The sequence below is a fragment of the Psammomys obesus genome, unplaced genomic scaffold (genome assembly GCF_907164565.1).
Source record: "Psammomys obesus unplaced genomic scaffold, mPsaObe1.curated_primary_1811, whole genome shotgun sequence".
In the NCBI taxonomy this organism is placed as follows: Eukaryota; Metazoa; Chordata; class Mammalia; order Rodentia; family Muridae; genus Psammomys; species Psammomys obesus.
This window is the reverse complement of record NW_026596134.1, coordinates 10,653,360-10,675,702: the sequence shown is the minus strand read 5'-3', so window position 1 is coordinate 10,675,702 and position 22,343 is coordinate 10,653,360. Positions and strand designations below refer to the sequence as shown.

At 46.4% G+C, this 22,343-nt stretch overlaps 1 protein-coding gene across 4 annotated transcripts in view; it reads left to right on the top strand.

Moving 5' to 3' along the window:
- The window catches only part of Dglucy (D-glutamate cyclase), a 77,503-nt gene that overhangs the window by 44,709 nt on the left and 10,451 nt on the right, over positions 1-22,343 (top strand). For all 4 annotated transcript variants that reach the window (XM_055593023.1, XM_055593026.1, XM_055593024.1 and 1 more), the window contains 5 exons: positions 269-469; positions 8,962-9,222; positions 12,137-12,236; positions 15,319-15,467; positions 17,463-17,582. In XM_055593023.1, coding sequence (XP_055448998.1) covers positions 269-469; positions 8,962-9,222; positions 12,137-12,236; positions 15,319-15,467; positions 17,463-17,582 — 831 coding nt within the window. The remainder of the gene's footprint in view (positions 1-268; positions 470-8,961; positions 9,223-12,136; positions 12,237-15,318; positions 15,468-17,462; positions 17,583-22,343) is intronic.

Below are 22,343 nucleotides of genomic sequence, written 5' to 3'. Positions count from 1 at the left end.
TTTCTGATAACCCACAGTGGTGATGGACAGAATCTCTGAGGGCTCACGCTGCAGCCGTGGGCGTACCTCGCATTTTTGCTGCCCTCCCCTCCATTTTCCCAAAAGGAGGGGGCAATTGTTTAAGCAGAGCTTGGTCGAGCCATAAGCCAGCTCTCTCTGACCATGGTGCCAGCATATGGCATGGAGAATCCTGTCCACCATGGACAGGGTGGAAGTGGGCTGGACTTGGTGGTATGACGTCAAGAGCCCCTCCTGTCCTGTGTTGCAGAGGCTCCGTTGGCTTTCACCAGCACTCCAGGCTTCCTGGTGATGATCCCGAAGGACACGGTGTCTCCAGCGGTTCGTCCGACTCCCGAGATGGTCCCAGAAGTCCACGCCATTTCCAAAGACCCTTTGCACTACAGCATAGTGTCCGCCTCCGCTGCTCAAAAGATCAGAGAGCTGGAGTCCACAATCGCCATAGACCCAGGTAAGAAACAGAGTATTCAAGGCAGGGGAGATGGGTCGGTGGGGAATGTGCCTGTGGCAACAGCGTGAGGGTTCAGAACCTCAGAGTCCACGCAAAAATTCAGGCCTGGTCGTATACAACTGTAACCTCAGTACAGGATGTGTGTGTGTGTGTGTGTGTGTGTGTGTGTGTGCGCGCGCGCGCGCACGCGCTCACGTGTGTTCTGGAAGTTATAGAGGCATGTAGATCTATAGTGCACACTTGCTACCCAGCCCACCCAAATCAATGATCTCCAGGTTCAGAGAAAGACTTGTCTCAAAAAAAATAAGGAGTTGAGTGACTGAAGAAGACACCCAACACTGACCTCTGGCCTCCCTATACACGAGGCACACACACCCACATACACACATACATATGCCACGCATCCACTACACACATAGTGAATAAATAGCAAGAAACTGAAACATTCACAGGTACTGACAGAAGGCTGCCGTGGGAAGGGCAAGACGCAAACTGTCTAAACTGTCCGCAGTATAGTCCTTTAAACTGCTTACACTGAGGCCCGCAACATGTCTTAGCTGATTCAGGTGGTTGCGGCCAAGCCTGGCAGCCTGAGTCCTGTCCCTAGAACCCGGAGTGAGAGAACACTTCCACAAGATGTACTCTGACCTCCATAGGCATAGCATGACATGTGTGAGTGTACACACACATGCACACATTTTTAAACTTAAAAAAAAATTTTTTTTAAAGCTCATGCCATGTACGATTTCCAGAAAGACCAGAAGCAAATTCACCAAAACACTGACCTTGAGGGCCTGTCTTAGTCACTGCTCTATTGCTGTGAAGAGACACCACTACCAAGACAATTCTTATAAAAGAAAGCATTTAATTAGGGCTGGCTTACAGTTTCGGAGGCTCAGTCCATTGTCATCATGGAGGGAAGCATGGCAGTGTTCAGGCAGACATGGTGCTGGAGAAATAGTTGAGAGGAGGAGGAGGAGTGCTGGCATGGACACTTGGAACCTCAAAGCCCACTCCCAGTGACACACTTCCTTCAACAAGGCCACACCTCCTAATCCTTCTAATCCTTTCAAACAGTTCCACTCCCTCCCTGATGACTAAGCATTCAAATATATGAGCCTATGGGGTCCATTCTTATTCTAACCACCGTAGAGTCTGTAGGTGGGACACTACGGGTCACTTTTGTTTTCTTCATGGCTGCTTTTTTTTTTTTTTTCTAAATTCCTATACTAAGCATGGGAGGGAGTTTATTAGCTGTGTGAATTGCCACCCAGCATCTAATGAGCTGCATGCGTAAGGAATCACAAGGGCCAGGGCTACAGCTCAATGGTAGAGTGCTAGCCTGGAACACACAAGGCTTGAGTTCCGTCTGCAGCACACACACACACACACACACACACACACACAAAATGATCTCCATGGGCACAACATACACATGGTACACTTACATGCATGGAGGCAAGACAGTCATATAGAAGTAAGTAAATCTTTGGAAGGGAAAGAAAGCCAGGAAGCAGGGTGTCCCTAAATAGGCAACTACTACTGCTTTTCAAAAGTTGTGATGCATGTCTGGAATCCCTGCACTTGGGAAATGGGGACTGCACAGGAGGATTGGGGGTTTAAGATCATCCTCAGCTACCCAGTGGATTTGAGGCCAGACTGGGCTACATGAGGCTGTCTCAGGAAAACAAACAGCAGCAGCAAAGTCACATGTATTTATCAATATCCCTATTCTCCCCTTCTGTGTTAATGCCCTGGGGATAGAGAAATACACTCAGGTGCACACGCGCACACACCCCCAGATGCACACACATTTTTAACACTGATTATCAGGTGGGGAGGGATGATGTAAGATTGTTTTTTATTTGGTGAATCCCGGGCCAAGCAACAGTGTGTAGCCTGACTGTATACCTGTATATTGCATCTCAAGGAAATAACTGTCCTTCTTCAGCCTTGTAAGCCAGTAAGCCACCAGCCTTCTAAGCATGTGACAAGGCTGGTAGGACCTTCTAGGGAGCCTGCTGATTCTAGTTAGGAGGTCTACTGAGAGCTGGAAGCTTTCTTTTCCATTGGCATGCACTTGGGAGATGAAGTTCTAATCCCAGATAGCTAACAGAGGGTGCTGTGTTGCCCACTGTTCTGTATGGTACTGTTGGTCTGACGGCCCACCCTCATGAGGCAATGGCTGTGTGGCTCTGCCTCAGTTTCCTCATCAGTATAAGAGACTCCTGACAATAACACTTCCCTGACAGGGTTGTGCCAAACAGCAAGAACATTAGTCATGCTACAGTTACTTCCTGCTGGACATCAGTAAATGTGTGTTCCATCTTAGCAAACGCTCTGGTGTCTCTACAAGACAGTTTATATTAATTTCATTTAGTAAAAGAAACCAAAGCACATAAACTTAAAAAAAATACCCAGTCCTTGCGGGGAAGGATAGAAGGACCCAGAGGGGACAGGAGCTCCACAAGAAGACCAACAGAGCCTGTTGGACTCTGCAGGAGGGAGCCCAACTACCAGAAAAGCACAGGAAGGAGACTCAGAGGGCAGATTGATTGATGCAAACAGCAAGAGGTTTATTCAAACTGACGAGCATGAGGCTGACATGCATTCAAGCAAGAGTCAGCCTCGAAGAACAAAAGCCTTGGGTTTTTAAAGGAAAAAGTGTGGGCAGACTATAGGGAAGTTAACTTTTGAAATGATTGGTCCATTTTAGGCACCAGGACAGATCAATCCTGGCTAAGCCATCCGGAGGATATCTGATCTTAAGCAATGTTTGGAATGTCCTGTTGCATGCAGATTTGGCCATAGGTAAAGGTGGGGAAGTGATTAGCACATCCTGTGGTTTCTCTGAGAAGCGGGGCTTCATGCCTTTGGTCAAAGGTCAGGAGCTAGTTGGGAGGGGAACTAGGACCATCTGGGTCAGTTGCTAGGTAACAATATCTCACAATTACAGGCCTGGTTAATCTTTTACAACAGGGTGAGGGTCTTTGTTTGCCCATTTCCTTATCTCTGCCCATGCAGATGGCTAGGGTCAGGGGCTGTTACATTTTTCTGTTCTCTGGAAAAGTACTGAGAGACTTTAGTGAGCCTAAAATTTAAAAATATAGGTTATAAGGCTAGTCTGATTCTTTCATTCCTCCCTTCTTCTAGTAACTGCTTCAATCATGAAGCAGCTGTAGAGTGGGGGTTTGTCTCAAGAAGTCCCCCCTTGACTTAGCACCTCAGCCTGTAAGTGGGACGAAGGGCCAGAGGTCTGTCTTCTAGAATTGCTTCAGCTTGAGAATTGGACCGTTGACATCAGGGACTAGAAAGGCTGAAATGCCAGTCAAAGGTTGGGTAATGAGACAGCTCTCAAAAGCGTCTGGTTGGTTGATCCACCTGAAGAGGTAGGGAGCAATCATGTCAGTTTCCAGCAAGTCCAGATTTCAGCTCACCATCCATGGCTGATCCCAGGATAGATCCGGGTGCAAATCTGCTGAGACAAATTTATACTAGAAACAGAAGTTAAAATTTGTCTATTAAATGGGAAAAGTGAGGAATCCCAAGACCAGGGTAAAAACTCATCTAGGGTCTGTTTGAGCTATGCCAGATCCAGGTCTCATGACTTTTTGGTTTTTCTGGAACTCACATGAATTCTTAGTACACAAAAGGAAATATATATATATAACAAAAAAAAAAACCTCAAGAGAAGTAACATAATCAGCAAATAACATTCTGTGAATAGCACATAAACAACTTAAGTGTATCCACGGTCTGAAACTCCAACACTTTTTCTGTGGGCACAGCTGTTAGTAATCATCCACCAGTGGAGCTCAGCCACTTTTTGTACACTCAGTATCTAATTTTAGCCTCCATCTCCACATCACTCTGGAAAGTTAGGCAGAAATACATTAATGGTTTTACTGCTAAACCCTGGATGCTTGAACTTTTCTTAACAAGAATGGCAGATATTAAGAATACCATAGTGAAGGCTATGGCTTTTTGGTCATATATACACATTAAACATGATGAGAAGCACCTTTAAGTCTATTTCCAGAAGACAACCAAAGGAAATTAAAATCTCAAGCTTGTGACTGAATAATAAGCAGTCAGTGCTCCATCAACTTATCAGAACTCTGTTGACCAATGTCAAAACTCTGAACTTTTGAAATCTTATAACAACATAAGCACAATAGTAGCAAAGAGGGGGGGAGAAATCTAAAATATTTCCCATTTTTAATATGCCTTAAATAATTTTTATATCTTTACAACTCATATTTATATACCTTAAAACACTTATTTAGACTCTCCAATCTTTCTTGCATTTATCAACCCTGAAACATTTTCCCAGACCAAACAACACTCTAGATTCTCACAACCTAAACTCCTATATCCTCAGACCCTCCATAAACTCCATATCTTTTTATCCAGCTATTCACCATAAGACACTGGCAACTAACATAAAGCCTGTGAGCAAGGCAAACATGTTTGCCTTTTTAAATAAAAGATATAGTACCTAGTAGTTCTAACTAGCTAATGAACTGACCAATGAGCCGAGGGGGGGCCTGTGGAAACTGAAGCACTAACCAAAGATGGTGTGTGGACCGGACCTAGGCCCCTCACAGATGTAGCCAAGGGGAAGCTCAGTCCTCATATGGGTTTCTTAGTAAGGGGACTAGGGGCTGACTCTGACGTGGACTCTGTTGCCTGCTTTTCCATCACTTTCCCCTGGCAGGGCTACCTCACCAGGTCACAGGGGAAGAGGATGCACTTAGTCCTGATGTGACTTGATATGCTGAGATGGGGAGGGGCTCCCCTTCTTTGAGGAGTAGGGGAGAGAGGAGAGAGGAAACGAGGAGGGGTGAGACTGGGAGGAGAGGAGAGAGGGGGCTACTACAGGGATGTAACGTGAATAAATAAAAATGTAAATACCCAGTTCTCATTCCCAATAGGCAGTTGGGGGAAGATATTGAACTCTTGTCTGCTGACTCTGTCGGCCATGATTTATACATGTTTATAAATTAGAATCTGAAATATAAGTTGTGCGTCATTTTCTTGCCTGGGCAGTTAAGTTCTCTCGCATTCTTTAGTTCATATCCCATTCCTCCTGTACCTTCTCATGAGCTGTGTTTCTAAAACAGGAGGATAGCCATACCTCAAATCTCTAGCAATGTCCAGGACTTAAATGGCCTCTCCCAATGCCCCACTGATTCCCACTTCCCAAACAGATGCTGGAATCAGTAAGGGTAAACCCAGGGAGTGCAGAGAGATGAAGCCAGCCCACGGAGGAGACTCCCAGAGCCAGACTCCCAGGAACCAGACAGAGCTGCTTCTGAGAACTGCCTAAAGAGATCAGTGCCCCCACAGTGCTGTGAAACAGACCCCCTGGGGTCCGACAACCCCTGAGAGTCCTATTGACCCCTGCTGGTCAGCTGCCTTAAAGGTGATTACTTCTGTACCCTGGAGCTAGAAATGATAATCACTAAGCTTCCTGATAAACTACCAGGCGTGGCTTTTTCTTGGCTCATTGACTTCTTGGTTCACCATTTTGCAGAGACTAAGGTTTATTGACATATAAACACATAGCAAACGCATCAGAGAGACACCTCTGAGGACATGCTAATGGCAGGTGTACACGGCGTCTTCCGTGGTTTGTCATATTCCTGCCTGGGCAATTAAAAAGTGTTCCAGAGCTAGCACGATGTCTCAGTGGTGGATAAAGACCTTGCCAGCAGGCCAGTGCCCTAGTTTTGATCCTCAAGACCATGTGGTAGGAGAGAATCAACTCTTGCAAGTTGTCCTCTGACCTCCACATGCACCTTCCATGCAAATATAACTTTTAAAATGTAGTTTTAAAAAAAGAGTACTTCCTCGTTTTCCTGGGTAGATATTTAAAATATTTCCATAATAGTTTCTCCCTGCCAGACAGCCTTACCCAAGCTGATGGCTCCCCTCCTTAACATGGTGTCATGAGGAAAGATGAATTATTAACTGTGCAATTAGCTCTGAGATGAGAAGAAGGAGCTGACAGTTGATTTACTGCTGTCTCTGTCACCCATTGCCTGGTAAGGATGAGCAGAGAGGTCAGACACAGTGCCTCCCCTAGGCGCTCCTGCAGACTGAGGCGAGCCTTGCAGCTGAGTCCCGGAGGAGGCAGATTCATGACTGTCTGATGCGATGATTCTGTCTATGAAAAGCCATCTTCAGTCTGCAGGAACAATAGATGATTTTCATTCCCACTCGAATAAGCAGATGGAAGACCGATGGCTGTGCGCTGTGTGCTGGGCATTACTTACCGAGCTTATTAATAGAGCCACTCAGTCATTTTTAAGAGGCTGTTGTCTTGCGTTTGAGGTGTCTGGAGGGTGCACGATTTATAGTTTTCACACTGGTAATAAAATCATCATATATGTGCACAGCTTTCAGTTGCCCAAACTCTTTCCCCTTGCTCTCTCTTTAACACTCACCATACTCCATGAAACACATTACACCCAATTGTGATGTACAAAATGCTGATGTTCTTCTTCTGTCTTGTCATCAGTATTTCATGTTCATTGTAGGAACATCAGAAAGTACATGAAAATAGCCATGGTGGTATTGTACGTCTCTGACCCATGCATTTAAGAGGCTGAGGCAGCAGGATCATTAATTCAAGACCAGTACTTGACACAGTCTCAAAAAAAATTAATCTAATTAATTAATATAATTAAGTTTCAGAATTAATGTGTGGAAGTGAAGAAGCGATAAAAATTACCAAACTCCTGGAGCCTGAGGAGATGGCTCAGTTAGCTAAATGCTTGCCGTGTCAGCGGGAAGAGGAGCTGGGTTTAGTTCCCAGCACACACATAAGAAGCAGGGCACAGCAGTGTGTTCTGGGGTTCCCAGAACTAAGGAGGCTGATAGGGGCATCCTTGAGGCTCACTGGCCAGCCAGCCTCGCCTACACACATCAGTGAGCTCTGGGTTTGGTGAGAGACCCTGCCTCCAGATTTTTTTTTTTAAATAATCAAATTAAATGGATCGAGGAATGAATCGTGACATCAATCTCTGGCCTCTCTGTGCACATGCACACAAACACACATTCACGAGAACACACAAACACATACAACTAACTACCCACACTTTTTTAAAATACCAGAATCCTTTAGAGCCAGTAGGTGGGGAGTCCCTGTCCACACAGACCTCCTCCATCTGGGCTCCCCTCCCATTTTCCATGTAGGAAGACCCAGATATAGCACCAAGGATGCACAGCTGTTATGTGCCAGGTCCTGTACTGGAATTACTCCCACCTCAGTCTGGAGCAGTGCCTCCACAGTAAGAATCTCCGCCCAGCATCCTTCATGCTCTCTGAGAACCTCAGCTGCAAGGCAACGCCCCTTCACATCCCTTTGGCCTTCTCTGAAGGCAGCTCAGCTAGGGTGGACGTTCTGAGTCACCCTCTACCTTCGGATGGCACTTATGTGGAAGAGCCCTGAGGGTAGACAGAGGGAGGACGATGTGGACAAGAGTCAGGAAGTGGTGTTGCTCAGCAGGGCCCAGCTGGACAACCTTAGCACTAGCTGTTGCTCCCTCATCTGTGTCCCCGGGGACTAACTGGGGTCCTGTACAGAGGCAATGGATGGCTCCCCACTTGCTCAACTCCTCCACTAGAGGACAGCCTATGTCTATTCTAGGAGGCACACTCTGGAGAGTACAATAAAGTCGACCCCCCATTGAACAACTTTCCTCCAACAGGGGACAGATGCGTGGGTAGCCTCTGGTCCTTCGGTAGGGCAATTCTAGTGTGCCTCCTCCATGGCCTCCTAGTGGGTCTCAGGCAGGACAGAGTTCTAGTTGGCTTGGGGATTAACTCACTCGCTCTCAATCTTTAGTGGGTTTCTGGGTCTCATTTCTGCTGTGTTCTCTGGGGTTACCATTTCCTGGAATAATTGCACCTCAGACCCTGTTTTGTGCTTGTAGGGAAGGCTCTCCAATAAATGTGTCCTGTTTCCTTTCTTCCGTGTGTGTGTGTGTGTGTGTGTGTGTGTGCTTTTATTAGTTAGGTTTTGCTGAACTAGTCTAACAAATGAGCCTCAACATGTTTTGCTCAAATGCCATGCCATCTCCATGTAATAGAATACAGCATGTCTTCAGAGTATTCTGGGTCACTAAGGAAAGACTCTTCTCTAACCAGCCACTTGGGGTCCTAGAAGCTCTACCATCATCCCATGATATAGCTATCAACATTTCAGACAAGAAGAGGGAAGGTGTGCTTGGAGAAACACGGGGGAAATACGAGACTTGGCTCAAAAGGTCCCCCATCATTCCTTCATGCGCCGTGAGACTGAGCCAGTCCTGTGGCCACCCAAGCTAAGAGAGAGGTGGGAGGCAGAAACCCAAGAATGCATCCCTGTGAACAGCTCCATCTGCCACATCCCTCCACACGACTTCTGGACCCAGACCAACCCAAACTGTCAGTGTTTCTGCCTCAAACAGAATCATCTAGATTTGACTTTATTTTTGTGATTTTAGGAAATCGAGGGATCCGGCATCTGCTACTTAAAGATGAGTTGCTGCAGGCTGCTCTGTCACTGTCTCATGCCCGCTCAGTACTGGTCACCACTGGATTCCCCACTCATTTTAATCATGAGCCCCCAGAGGAAACAGATGGCCCACCGGGAGCCATCGCTTTAGCTGCCTTCCTGCAGGCTCTGGGGAAGGAGGCCACCATGGTGGTAGACCAGAGAGCCTTGAACTTACATATGAAGATTGTGGAAGAGGCCGTTAAGCAAGGTGAGCAGTGACATGGGCCCAAGCCATTTCCCCAGCAGGTCTTTATGAGACTGGGAGAAATCAATGTGTGGACTTCGGCTATGTACCCAGTGCCAGGACGTGTCCTTGTGATGGGATCTTTTAGCTCCAAGCTCAGAACAACTTTGTAATAAACAATGCTGGTCTCATTTTATTGAGAAAGATGTTTGAGGTTCCAAAAAGTCCAAGTGTTCTGATCAATCATTGTTGTCCACACGATGAGCAGTCCCTACCACCAGTCAGTGCCGTGGGGGTCCAAAGCTATGGGAACCCACTCATACAGAAAAGCAGGGGTGATTCCCCTGTGACACCCTCAGCCTAGTAGGGACAGAATCTAGAGGTTAAGTTCTCTGCCTCCTTGGAGATACATAGATATTAGTGAACATGAAATATCAATTCTTAAAGGAGTGATCTTGAAAATGCACAGACCCCCTCCTCACTTTCCCTATCCCTTGCCTCAGCTTCTTGGATTTCCCTCCAAAGAAAACACCTCCAAAGCAAACCCATCTCAGGGCTCGATTGCAGGGCAACCAGATGTTATAAGAAGAGACGCAGGTTGTATGGTTTGTGAAGAAGGAAGCTGAGACCAGTTACGAGGTGACCTCTACAGTGGAAGCTCTCGGGGAGGCCACTGTGGGGATAAGCGGCGACAAAGCCGGAGTTGCGCCTTGAGGCCCCTCACATCCAGAGAACAAGGGAAAGGTGGCTTCAAGGAATAGTAGATGGACCAGCCAGTGAGAACAGGAAACCAAGGGACAGGTGGCCATGTCAAGCTCTGCTCCAGGGCTGACAGAAGGTGCCACCTGACTCTTCTCTGTGGCTATGTTTAGCATTAATTCTCCAGAGAGAGAGAGAGAGAGAGAGAGAGAGAGAGAGAGAGAGAGATGCGCCCTGCTTTTCTCCTAGAGCTCACCTGGGTTGCCCTCAGGGACTCGGAGCTGCTGGCCTGCACAATTCCAACGAGGGTGTAGTTGCTTTACTGGATTCTGCAGAATGTTTTATATTTATTTATTTGGTTGATTGGTCTTTTTGAGACAGGGTTTCTCTGTATAGCCCTGGTCACCCTGGAACTCAATCTGTAGACCATACTGGCCTTGAACTCAGAGGTCTTCCTACCTCTGCCTCCATTCCTCATGACAGTGCTGGGATCAAAGCTGTGCACTGCCACAGCCAGGAACAAAACTTTCGTAACATTTGGATGAGGCAGGCAAAGCAGCAGGACCTGTCCATGAAAGCTGTATCAATCTTTTTACTGAGGCCTCGGAAACGATCCAGAGGAAAAATGGCAGAGACCCCTCTACCCTCTCCTGGGCACAAGCCTAGAAAGAACTGTACTGTGTAGCTCAGTAGACAGAGCCATGTTTCCCTAACCCAGCTAGCCCAGCTTGATAGGGGTCTTGTGTGTCCTTTCTCAGACACGTGGCTCATGTTACCTGTCTAGGCTCCCTGGTACCCACCCCCTGACTAGTATCTGTCACCCAGTGCGACCAGGATAGTGAGGAGTGGCTTTACTTAGCACCCACTTTGCACCAGACCCAGCCAGGTAACTGACAGGTATCGGAGGCCATCATGGGGCACCCCAGCCATGTGAGTAAGCGGTCATTACTTTACCGAGGAGGCGCTCAAGGTGGCTTACCCAAGGCCACGTGCCTCTAAGTCCTGAGTCAGGAGACACTGCCCAGGATGCTCTCTCGGCCATCCTTCCTTTCGCTTGAAGATTTGCCATGGGCAGTGAATAAGCCAGGACTCTTCCTCAGACTGCCGTGAGAGAGGCTAATGAAAAAGAATTTCACCTGGGGAGATATGTGTATATTTTCCACACAGTCTAAAATAACACGTGCTGTTTGTGTAATCACAAAGTGTTATTTTTTAAAAATCGATTTTGCTTTGTAAATCACCACTGTGCAAGCACAAACCCAAGTCTCTGGGACTCTGCCTCAGTTGCTGTTGGTCTCCTCTGAAGGGATGTTCATACAGAGAGCGAACCGGAAAGGTCTGGGGGTAAGGAATTAGTGGCTGGTTTTAAAAGGTCAGCTGGCCACAACCTAAGGTCACCTGACAAAGGAGTCTCAACTGAGGAATTATTTAGGTCAAGTTGGCCCGGGGGCATGTCTGTGTAGAATTATCTTGACTGCTGATTTAGGTGGGAAGACCTAGCCTACTGTGGGCACAACCATTCCCTAGGTAACAGTGTAAGAGAGGAGGAAGCTAGCAGCAAGCAGGCGGTGTGTGGAATTAATTTCTCTCTGCTCTTGACTGTGGATGTAATGTAACTGCTTGAGTTTCTGCCTCAACTTCCCTTCAGTGGTGGACTGCAGATTAGCACTGTAAACTGAATTAACCCTTCCTTCCCCTAAATCACCGTTGGTGATAGTGTTTTATCACACTGACAGAAATTAAACTAAGAGAGAACTGGAGCTGTGCTGCCAAAATGTATACTATATCTGACTCTGATCAACTTCCTTGGTATCTCTGAGATTCAGGCTTCTTCTTCTATAAAATGAAAATAATAATCACTTTATGTGGAGCCGGATTATGGAAATTAAATGAGAGCATATACGTCAAGCGCCTGGCGCACGGCCCTGTGGGCATCCAGATGAGTACACAGCACTCTTGCTGGCAGTGGGCCAGAACAGACCCTTTGTTGGCATAGTGTCATGGAGCATTTTATACACCGAGCATCCCCAGGGGGATGCTGGTCCAGGTCCACCCTCCAGCCCCGCCCACTCTGGAGTTTAGTCAGGACTAAAAGTAAACCTACCATCCTCTGCATTCTATCGAAGTGTCCTATGGAAGGACACCACTCGGTAACGGTTACAGTACTGCCCAAAGATGCTTTTCGGAAGCACCCTGCAACCCCAGCACTGATGTGGGTGCCCTCTGTCTTTATTTCAAGGGGTTCTGAAGACGCCAGTCCCCATATTAACCTACCAAGGAGGATCAGTGGAAGATGCTCGGGCATTTTTATGCAAAGATGGGGACCCCAAGTCTCCTAGGTATGTATATGGCACCCCAGATGGAGTGTATGGGGGAGGGGAAAATCGCACCCTTGTAACCTTGCTGACAGGGTTTCTGCTTCCTCCGCCTATCAAGGAAAACAAAGCCACCAGCCCAGGAAGCCAGGGTTCTGAGGGGCTATGTTAGACATGAGGTCTATGTTAGACATGAGGTCGGGTATATCAGGGTCTACTTAGGGCCCCGTAGAGCATGTCTGGAAATAGATCCATAGCACCCAAACCTGACAAAATAAGAAACAAAGCTAGCAACAACAGGATTATTACAGTTGTCAACTGACGCTTTGTACAGATCAGTACATGCATGTAACTGAGATAGACATCTAAAAACCAATACTGACTCTCAACATTACAGGACTCAGATGAGCTGTGTGCCATGCACTCTGCTGCTTTCTCTTTCGGTTTGTTCTTCTATGACCACCCCCCCCCCCACACACACACACACACACGTCGCCTGTTCTGAGTAGCGCTGCTCAGAACACAGGCAGACAGGCATCTCTTTAAGTCCCTGTTTTCAGCTCTTCCCTGCATGCACCCGGAAGCTGAATTTCTGGATCCTATGAGAAGTCTGTTTTTAACCTGTTGAAGAATGGCCTTACCGTTCCATCATCGAGTTGAGATTTTGAAGGATTCCATCATGGGGGCATTTTAGAGATGTGAAAGTGGCAGTTTTGGGTTCTCGTGTTGGATTATCAAAAAAAGAAAAAAAAATCCTGCTAACAGGGCAGGAGAGATGGCTCTGCAGTCAGGAGCACTTGCTGCTCTTACACAGGACCCGGTTTAGCTTCCTGCATGCACTCTGGTTATCTCACAACTGCCTATGACTCAAGTCCTAGGGCAGCGGTTCTCAACCTGGGGGTCGCGGATCAGATAGCCTGCATAGCAGATATTTGCATTACGATCCATAACAGTAGCAAAATTACAGTCATGAAGTAGCCGTGAAGTACTTTTATGGATTTGGGGTCACCACAACACAAGGAGCTGTACTAAAGGGCCACAGCCTCAGGAAGGTTGAGATGCTCTGTCCCAAGGGATCTAACAGTTTCTCTGGCCTCCACGCACACCGCATATACATGGTGCATGTACAGACAAGCTGGCACACACACATGCACAGAAATTAAAAAAAAAAAAAAAAGAAAGAAAAACAAGATTAAAACGTTCGTGCTGAGAAAGGTACCCACAGCAAGCCCAGCTGACACTGAGCACTGAGTAGCTGCGGGTTCGGGTTCCACGGCAAGTGCCTTCTTTAACCCCGTCAATGCTGGAGGTGTCCTGCAGGCAGATGCATGCTTGGTGTCCTGCAGAGGTGTGGAAAGGCAATGTGTGGTTAGAAAGACCAAACAACTCCCCCAGGGCCAGTGACAGGGAGACGCGGAGCGTGCCCTGCGTGACAAGACCCCACAGCCGCTTGATCACCATGCCACCTGTGACCTCATTTCTCTACCACTTAGTCTCCTGTGGAATTCATGTCATGCTCCGTTCATTTCTCTTTCTGTCCTTCAAATTCATTTCCAATCATTTAATGTCTGTGATGGGAAGGAGAAGTTGGGAAGGAGTACAATGGGCCCACAGCAGCCAACACTGGTTTCACTGTGACCGGCCACCCGCTGGATACACGGAGCACTGGATCGGGTGTTAGCGACACCTTTCTGGACACCCAGTTACCCTGACTTTCAGCTTCTGACTATTCCATCGCAGAAGACCCGAGTGGCTGTTTATCAGATTGTTGAGACGGGATAGAAAGTTGGAGATGAGTAAGGAGACTTGGGAAAGGAAAGTAGCCTTCATTCCAGAGTCTTCCGGACAAAATCCAGAAAGGCACCAGTGGGGCTCGGCGGTTGGCTCAGCAGTTACGAGCACCAACTGCTCTTGATCCAGACTGGCTCCGAGCACCCACATCAGCCCACAACCACCTATAGCTCCAGATCTAGGGATCTAACGCCCTCTTCTGGGCTCTATGGGCACTTGCACTCAGACATGCACCTACCCACACATACACACATATACGCAGACACAGATACACAGTGAGAATAATAAGTAATTTTTACCAATTCAGAGGCTTGCAAGATGGCCCAGTGGGTAAAGGCATTGGCCACCGAGGCTGACGACCTGAGTTGGAGCTCTAGAATCCACATAAGGTCCCTTGCTGTGGTACACACACCCCCCACATTTCATCCATACACAGAAGTAATAGCAATAACTTCTTTAAAAGTAGTGAAAGTGCAAAGTCACTCTTAGCTGCATAGTTAGAGGCCTGGGCTGCTTGAGACCTTATCTCAAGGAAGAAAACCAAAACCAAAACAAGCGGAAGGCTTGCTTACTCAGGGCGACGATGTTCGTGGATTTGAGTTTAACTGTATCAGCAGTCCACACACACACACAATGCTCGATTCATCCAAGTGGTAGATCTTCTAAAATAAAATCACCATTTACAAAAGGAATTAAAAAAAAAAGTAAATTAGCTCACATCCTTCCCTTAACTTTTAAATTTTGCTTAATCGCTAAGCCTTCTTGTAATTATACCCTTTGAGCTCTACAACTTGGCCACAAAACCATATGTATATATCATGTATATTGCCACTAAAAATACCTGAGTGCTGCTCTCACTCTTGAAGCCCTACATCCATGTCTGGGGTGTGTACTGTCCTCTTCCGGTGAGGGTGTCAGGGATGGGGAGGATGAACACCCCCACTTAAGTCTGAAGTGTGTGCTATCTCCTGTCTCTCAATAGACTGGCTAACTTGGCTTCGCTCTGACTTGTCCTGAAATTCTCTTTGCGATGTCGTTAGTCAATGCAGTGAAGGAGCCAGCTTGCCTGAGTCGGGGTCCCAGGATCTCCCTGGGCTTCTGGTGGCAGCGCTGGGCCATGCCTCCCCACAACCAGCAACATAGTGAGTTAGTACCCTGGGATGAGTCCCCAGCACAAAGTGGGTCCTCAGTCAGTCCCATAGGATGAAAGGAGCCAAGTTAAGAAACCAAAGGTCGCTCACAGAGACATGCAAGGGTGGAGCCAGAGAAGCTGCCATTTTCCCCATAAAGACTTGCCACCATTGCTTCCCGGCAGATTTGACCATCTGGTGGCCATAGAGCGTGCAGGAAGGGCCGCTGATGGCAGTTACTACAATTGGAGGAAGATGAACATCAAGCATTTAGTTGACCCCATTGATGACATTTTCCTCGCCGCACGGAAGCTTCCTGGAATCTCATCAACTGGTAAGTGGTGGCAGTAAGAATTCAACGTGAACAGTTATTGCTAAGCATCTTTTATTGACCTTTGAGCACAGGCCGGGAAAGGGTTACATGGTCACTATTGCTTTCCAACCCCCCAAAACTGGGATTTGTTTATTTCAGCCAGTCTAGACATGAATGACATCATTGTTAAGAAATGCAACATTCTCTTAGAAACCAGAAAGAGAAGTGACACATATGGAACATACTTGATTTGCCCACTCAGAAGTGATTAACTCATCATGAAATATTAACGATAATGAAATCGAGGCATGAAGCACTATTTGGATCATACAGGATGGAATTCGTCCTGTGTCATTCGAAGAAACGCAATACTGAATGTGAGATGAGTGGACCATTATTGTTAATAATACACTGTGATAATTTGTTTCTGTACTGAACTTTTTACTTCTTCCGAGAACTTTCACAACCATTAAACATATATAAATATAGCCCACTCAAAAACCTTGTGAGGTCGGAAGGACATAAATGAGAAAATGAGGCCCAGAGAGGTTGAAGTTGGCCAGCTAATTAGCATTGCCTGCAGGATCTTGAGCAAAGCGCGGCCACCCAGTCCCTACTGTTAAAGAATCACCTTGCTGTTATGTCTGTGCCAGTCCCCGAAGGACAAGGACGCCAGCTCTCCTTCCTTTGTATGGAGAGCAGGGCGCAGGGCAAGCCTGGGGTAATTAAAGCGTGTCTGTCCTTCTGTGCCTGTTATTCTCCAAGCCTCCCAGTGTTTCCCAGACCCATTAGTCCCCTCTGACTTTTGAGGTTTTGAGGAGTGAATGAAAAACCTTCTGGGATGGTTAGAAAGTTTTCTGCAAATCCCCAGATTTTCCCAGAAGAGGCTGTGGGTGGGGCGCACGCAGTGTGGTCTGCTAGCCTGGTTTCTCACTTCCTGCCATTCTGGGCTGGGCAGGTAAAGGGCACAATGCTTGGGGGGAGGCAGGGAGGCGTCACCAGCACTGGAGAAGGAAGCAGCAATTAGCAGGCAGAGCCCGGGAAGCTTCGGGAACATCCCTTCCCCCACGGCATGTGGACGGGCCCTGCTTGGCATCTAACTACTCCTTATTCTGCTAGGTGGTCGAGTTATTTTTGTCATCCAAACCGGTTGTCACTAATCTAGAAACTGTTCTGAGAAAAGAAAAATGGTCGGGGTGGAAACAGAGAAAGCAAACAAACAAACCCAAAACCCTCGGGTGTTAATGGAAGGTGTTCAGTCGCTCACAGTGGACTGAGTTTTTTGGTTCCATCTGATCTCCAATGCTTGAGATGGTCTAGTTCCTCTCCCATCAGCTAGCCTCTAAAACAGTGGTTCTCAGCCTTCCTAACTCTGGGACCCTTTAACACAGTTCCTCATGCTGTGGTGACCCACATCCACAAAATTAATTTCATTGCTGCTTCATGACTGTAATTTTGCTACTGTTATGAATAGTAATGTAAATATTTGCCATGCAGGATATCTGAGATGCGATCCCTGTGAAAGGGTCATTTGCCCCGCCCACCCAAAGGGGTCACGACCCACAGTTTGAGAACCACTGCTCTAAAGGCTTCTGTTTAAAGGATATGAAGTGTATGCATGGGATTCATTTAACTCTAAACCTTCCTATCATGCTTTAGGGTAAGACCCAGTTCACCTTTGCCAGTGGGATATTGGCCAGTCACACGGTACAGCGCAGTGAGAGCAGCCACTGTGTGGGAGCTACTGAGTGTCTCCAGGGGGCCTGATGACATGTCAGAGCCCAAGGCACCCCACCTGTGTCGAGATGTGGTGACCTAACAGAAGGCAGGATCCCACTCCAGTGAGCTCCAAAGTCAGAGCCATTCCTAACTATAGAAGCTTCTAGAAGACCCGAAGAACAACCAACGTCTGGTTGTCAGAAACATATTCAGAGACCAGCACTGGGGAAGGGATGTCTTATCCCAACCCCACACAGGCCCCACCCTGTTCTCTGACTCTGTTTCTCCTTCCTTCAGGCATTGGTGATGGTGGCAATGAACTTGGCATGGGCAAGGTCAAGCAGGCCGTGAAGAAGCACATAAGAAATGGAGATGTCATTGCCTGTGACGTGGAGGCCGACTTTGCTGTCATTGCCGGTGAGTATCTGTGCGCCTGCCAAGAACAGCCTGGCCGCCCAGGGCAAGTGAGCTTGCTTGAAGCCTGACCAGGTGTGTTAGACGCTTCTTAATCACTGTGACCAACACTAGAAAGAAACAGCTTCAAAGGAGGAGGATGGTTTTGGGTTCGTGGTCTCAAAGAGTTCAGAACACAGCTGCTGGCTTCAGTCTTCCTGGGCCTGTAGCAAGGCAGAGCATCATGGTGGAAGGGCCGCCTATTCCGTGGTGACCAAGAGACAGAGCAAGAGGCCTTGTGTTTCCCCCGGGAAGGCTAGCTCTGCTTTTGTTCTGTCTGGATTTGTACTGTTAGACAGTTCTGCTCATACTCAGGTTGCGTCTTCCTCACTCAGTTGCTGTTCAACACGTCAGTCTTCTCTGGAAACGCCCACCTTCAAAGAGACACCTGGACCCATGCTCTACCACTCTACCAAATGCCTCTCACTTCTGGTCAGGTTGGCAGTCAAGACAGTCACCACAGCAAGAGCACAAGGTTTTTTTCTCTGTAGGAGGCTCTAGAGGCCACCAGGATAGGCAAGAGCCCCGAGTGGGAATTCAGCCATTCAGTGAACATTTACAGTACGCCAGGCATTGTTCTGGGGTCTGGGGCAACAACAGAATGATATGTGCCAAAGAACTTTCTTTCCAGAGTTGGGAAACAATGACCCTGGTGAACACATGTACCGGGTGATACGGTAATGAGTGGTGTGAGGGCGATGAGAGAGATGGGGGGGCACTCCAGTCATCGGTCAGCGAGTGCCTATGCCATGGCGAACCAATTTCTGCCTTGGGCTCCTTGTACTTGTGTTGCTGCTCTTTTTCAGAGAACCTTAGGACCAACCTTTCTTGTGTGTCTGGGTGTTTCAAAGCCTGGCTCTTCCTTTGTCTCACCAGAAGTTTCTGGAAACACTGACACCTGAAAAAGGCTCTCTTCCCTTCATGGTCAGAGTCAGCCTGGGGAGGCACAAACACACTCTGGGATGGGAAACCTATTATCCAGTTGAAGGCTCATTGCACAAACCTGGGTTGAACTTCAGGGAGCCAGGTGTACCCCCTGTAATCCTAGCACTTGGGGGGTAGAGGTATGCAGGTCTCCAAGTTTGAAGCCAGCCTGTACAGTAAGTACCAGGGTTCCAAGCCAGCCAAGGCTACATGGCAAGACCTCATCTCAAAAGGCCAAAATTCAAAACAGAAAAACCAATTCCAGGGGACCAGATCATGTGAGGATCACCTTGATTGGGGGAGGGTATTTCTGGTCGCTCTACTAGGTCCCCATAGTGAATATCAGAAGAAAATCTCTTCCTGTTGTGGTAGAGCTAGGAAAAAGGAACTGTTCAGAAATATACCATCTCATTCTGTTCTAAATAAGAACTGGCCTCAAAGAAACCACAGTCTGCTGCGGTGTGAGCAAAGCCATACTTGCCTGGGAGAAGGGAAATACCCAGGTCTAGCCCACTGCCACTTTCTGGTGAAAGAAAGGGGATGCCCGGCTCTGGTTCTATGGAGCAAAAGGAAAGAGATGAAGAAATTAAAGGTAACGCTAATCAACAGAGGGCAGAAACCACTATATTAATTTCATACAGAGCAGACTTCGGGAATAAATAAAAAAGCACATTCATATTATAAAAGGCCGGTATACAGGGAGCTGTAACAACCAACAACCTATATACACATATCGTGTATATGTACCTAACACCAGAGAGGTGATATATATACAAACATACAGGGGAGGAAAACAAAGAACAGGAGAGAAAAAAAATAGATGACTCAGCTATCATAGTTGGCTATTTTAGCACCCCTGTATCAGGAGTGACAGATATAGCAGGCATAAAATCTGTAACGACACAGTTGAACCCAATAATGCTGTCAATCAACCAGATTTAACTGACACCTGTATTGCTTTTTATTGCTGTGACCAAAGCAATGTAGAGAAGAAACTGTTTATTTGTCTTATGGTTCCAGAGGGTTAGAATTTCTATGACAGGGAGAATGACAGCAAGCAGCATGGCATAGGAACAGAAAACAAGAGCTCACACCTTGAACCACAAGAACAAGGCAGGGAGAGCAAACTCTAAGCAGGCCAGACTTTTTACTCTCAAAGCCCACCCCTAGTGATGTACTTCCTCCAACAGGGCCACACCTTCTATGCCCCGCCCCCAACCCCACACCAAGTATTCACATTCAATCAAGTATTCACATGCCCATCCCCCCCACGAGGGAAGTCTCATTCAAAACTCCATAGAATGCACATACAAGAAACAAGTAACTTCAGCCATCTTAGCTTCCACCGAAAAAAAAGTAGGAAAGAAGAACAAATTAAGACTAAAGTATAAGAAGAAAACGAAGAATAAAAATGATCAGAAATAGAATAATAGATAGATAAAATCAACAAAACCAAAGGTAACTGTCTTTGAAAAGATCAGTATCGTCGGTAATCTAGCCAGGCTAAGACAAACATGAAAGAAAGCACGAATGACTATCAGAAAGAAAAGAAGGAATATCTCTGTGGGGTCTGTGGATAAGGATAAGGAAGGTTCTGTGGAAAAGGATAAGGAAGGAATATTATAAATAATTATATGCCCACAGATTTAATAATATAGATAAAAATGGGTCCATTTCTTGAAATACATACACATAGAAAAAGAAATGGAGATAGTCCTTAAGGAAACTGAACCAACAAGTTGATACCCTTCAAAACCAGAAGGCACAAGGTCTGAATTAGTTTAAGGGGGGAATTCTAAAATATTTACAGAAGAAACTATAACAGTTTTCTACAGTCTCTTCCAGAAGATTAAGGCCAAGGGAATACTTTCAATTCACTGAACGAGTCCAGTCACCCTAAAGCCAATACAAGGCCATTACAAGAAAGAAAACTATAGTTCAATATCTTTTAAGAACACGAAAAAAAAAAAAAAAAAAAAAAAACAGGGCTGATGAGATAGCTCAGTGAATTATAGCATTTGCCACCAAGCCTGAAGGCCTGAGTCTGATCCTGTGGGCCCGTATGTGCACACAGAGACTGGTGCAGAGAGAATCTCTTGTGTACTGTATGGGAGCATCACCATACATCATCAAAAAGCTGATGGACTATTAGCTTTGGCGGGAAATAGGAGGTGGGAGTTTGGCAGAGATGAGAGAGAGAAAGAGAAAGACTCTGGGATAGAGAGAGATTTACCCACAGACTCTGAGGAAGATGGATGTATGAAACTGAGGAGAGGTAACCAGCCATGTGGCATATAGAATAGAATAAATGGGTAATTTAGGTTATGAGCTAGTTGGGGAACAAGCCAAAGCTTATGGCCTTGGCATTTATTCATAAATAATACAGTCTCCGAGTTCTTATTTCAGGAAGTGTGACATAGGAGGAACACCCTGCTGTCACACACTCCTGCACAAATACATACATACATGCATGCATACATAAACAAATACATGTAATTTTTTAAAAAGTTGAAAATCACTCAGCAAAATGTTAGCAACAGACCCCCAATAATATGTAAAAGAAACATATCACTAACAAACTAGAATTTATTTCAAATACAAAGGATGATGCAATAATCAAAAATCAATCCATGTAACCTTACATATTAACAAACAAAAGAAAAGTTACATAAGGCAAGGGATAACAGAAAAAAATATTTTTGAAAGTCCAGCCAAGAGTGGTATGGTAAGACTCTCCTTTCTCACCAGTTTTTCAGCATCATACTGGAAGTCTTAGTGTAATAAGGCAAAAAGAAAATAAATAAAATAAATAAAAAGTACATGGATGGAGAAGAAAGAAAATAATTATCTTTGCAGATGACATGTTAATCCATATGGAAAATCTAAAAGGATAAAAACAAACTCCTGAAAGTAATAAGTGATTACAGCAATAGTCTTTCAGGATACAGCACTTTCCGATATGCCAACAACTTGAAATTAAAATCATGCTGCCATTCATAGCAGCACCTCCCAAAAATGCACTACTCAAGTATAAAGCTAGCAACATGTAACTACCGTCCATATAGAAAAAGCATAGACCTTTGATGAAAGAGAGCAAGTAGGAACGGAATTAACTCGGAGAGATATTCCATGTTCATGGATACGAAGACTCCGGAGTGTCAGATCTTAGTTCTCCCAACCCGGCCTATAAAGTCAATGAAAAAGTTGTATCACAGATACTGTATCAGCTGCTTTTTTCACTGCTGAGAGAAAATGTCTGACAGAAGGAAGGAAGGGTTTATCCTGTCTCACAGCTTGAGGGGACACGGTCCCATCGTGATGCAGAAAGGATGGCCGCTGGAGTGTGAGGCAACAATCACATTGTCTGCTGAAGGCAGGCGGTCGGAAACGAGGAACATGAATGCTTACCTCACTTTCTCCTTCTCTCTTTCCTTTCCTTTCCTCCTTTCATTCATTCATGCGTGTGGTACATATTTTCTGGCCTCTGTCCCCCGCACACCATGGCATGCATGCACCTACACACACACACACACACACACAAATAAATACATGAGTATATGCAAAAATATATAATTACCACAGAGCCCAGTGATCACAGGGCTGAAAAGATGGCTCGGTGGTTAAGACTGCATGATGCTCCTGCACAGGGTCCAGATTCAGTTCCCAGCACTTACGGGGTGGCTCACAACTGCCTGTCACAAGTCCCCGGGGATCCAAAGCCCATGGTGACCTCTAAGGGCTCCTGCACACACACACACACACACACACACACACACACACACACACACACACACACACACA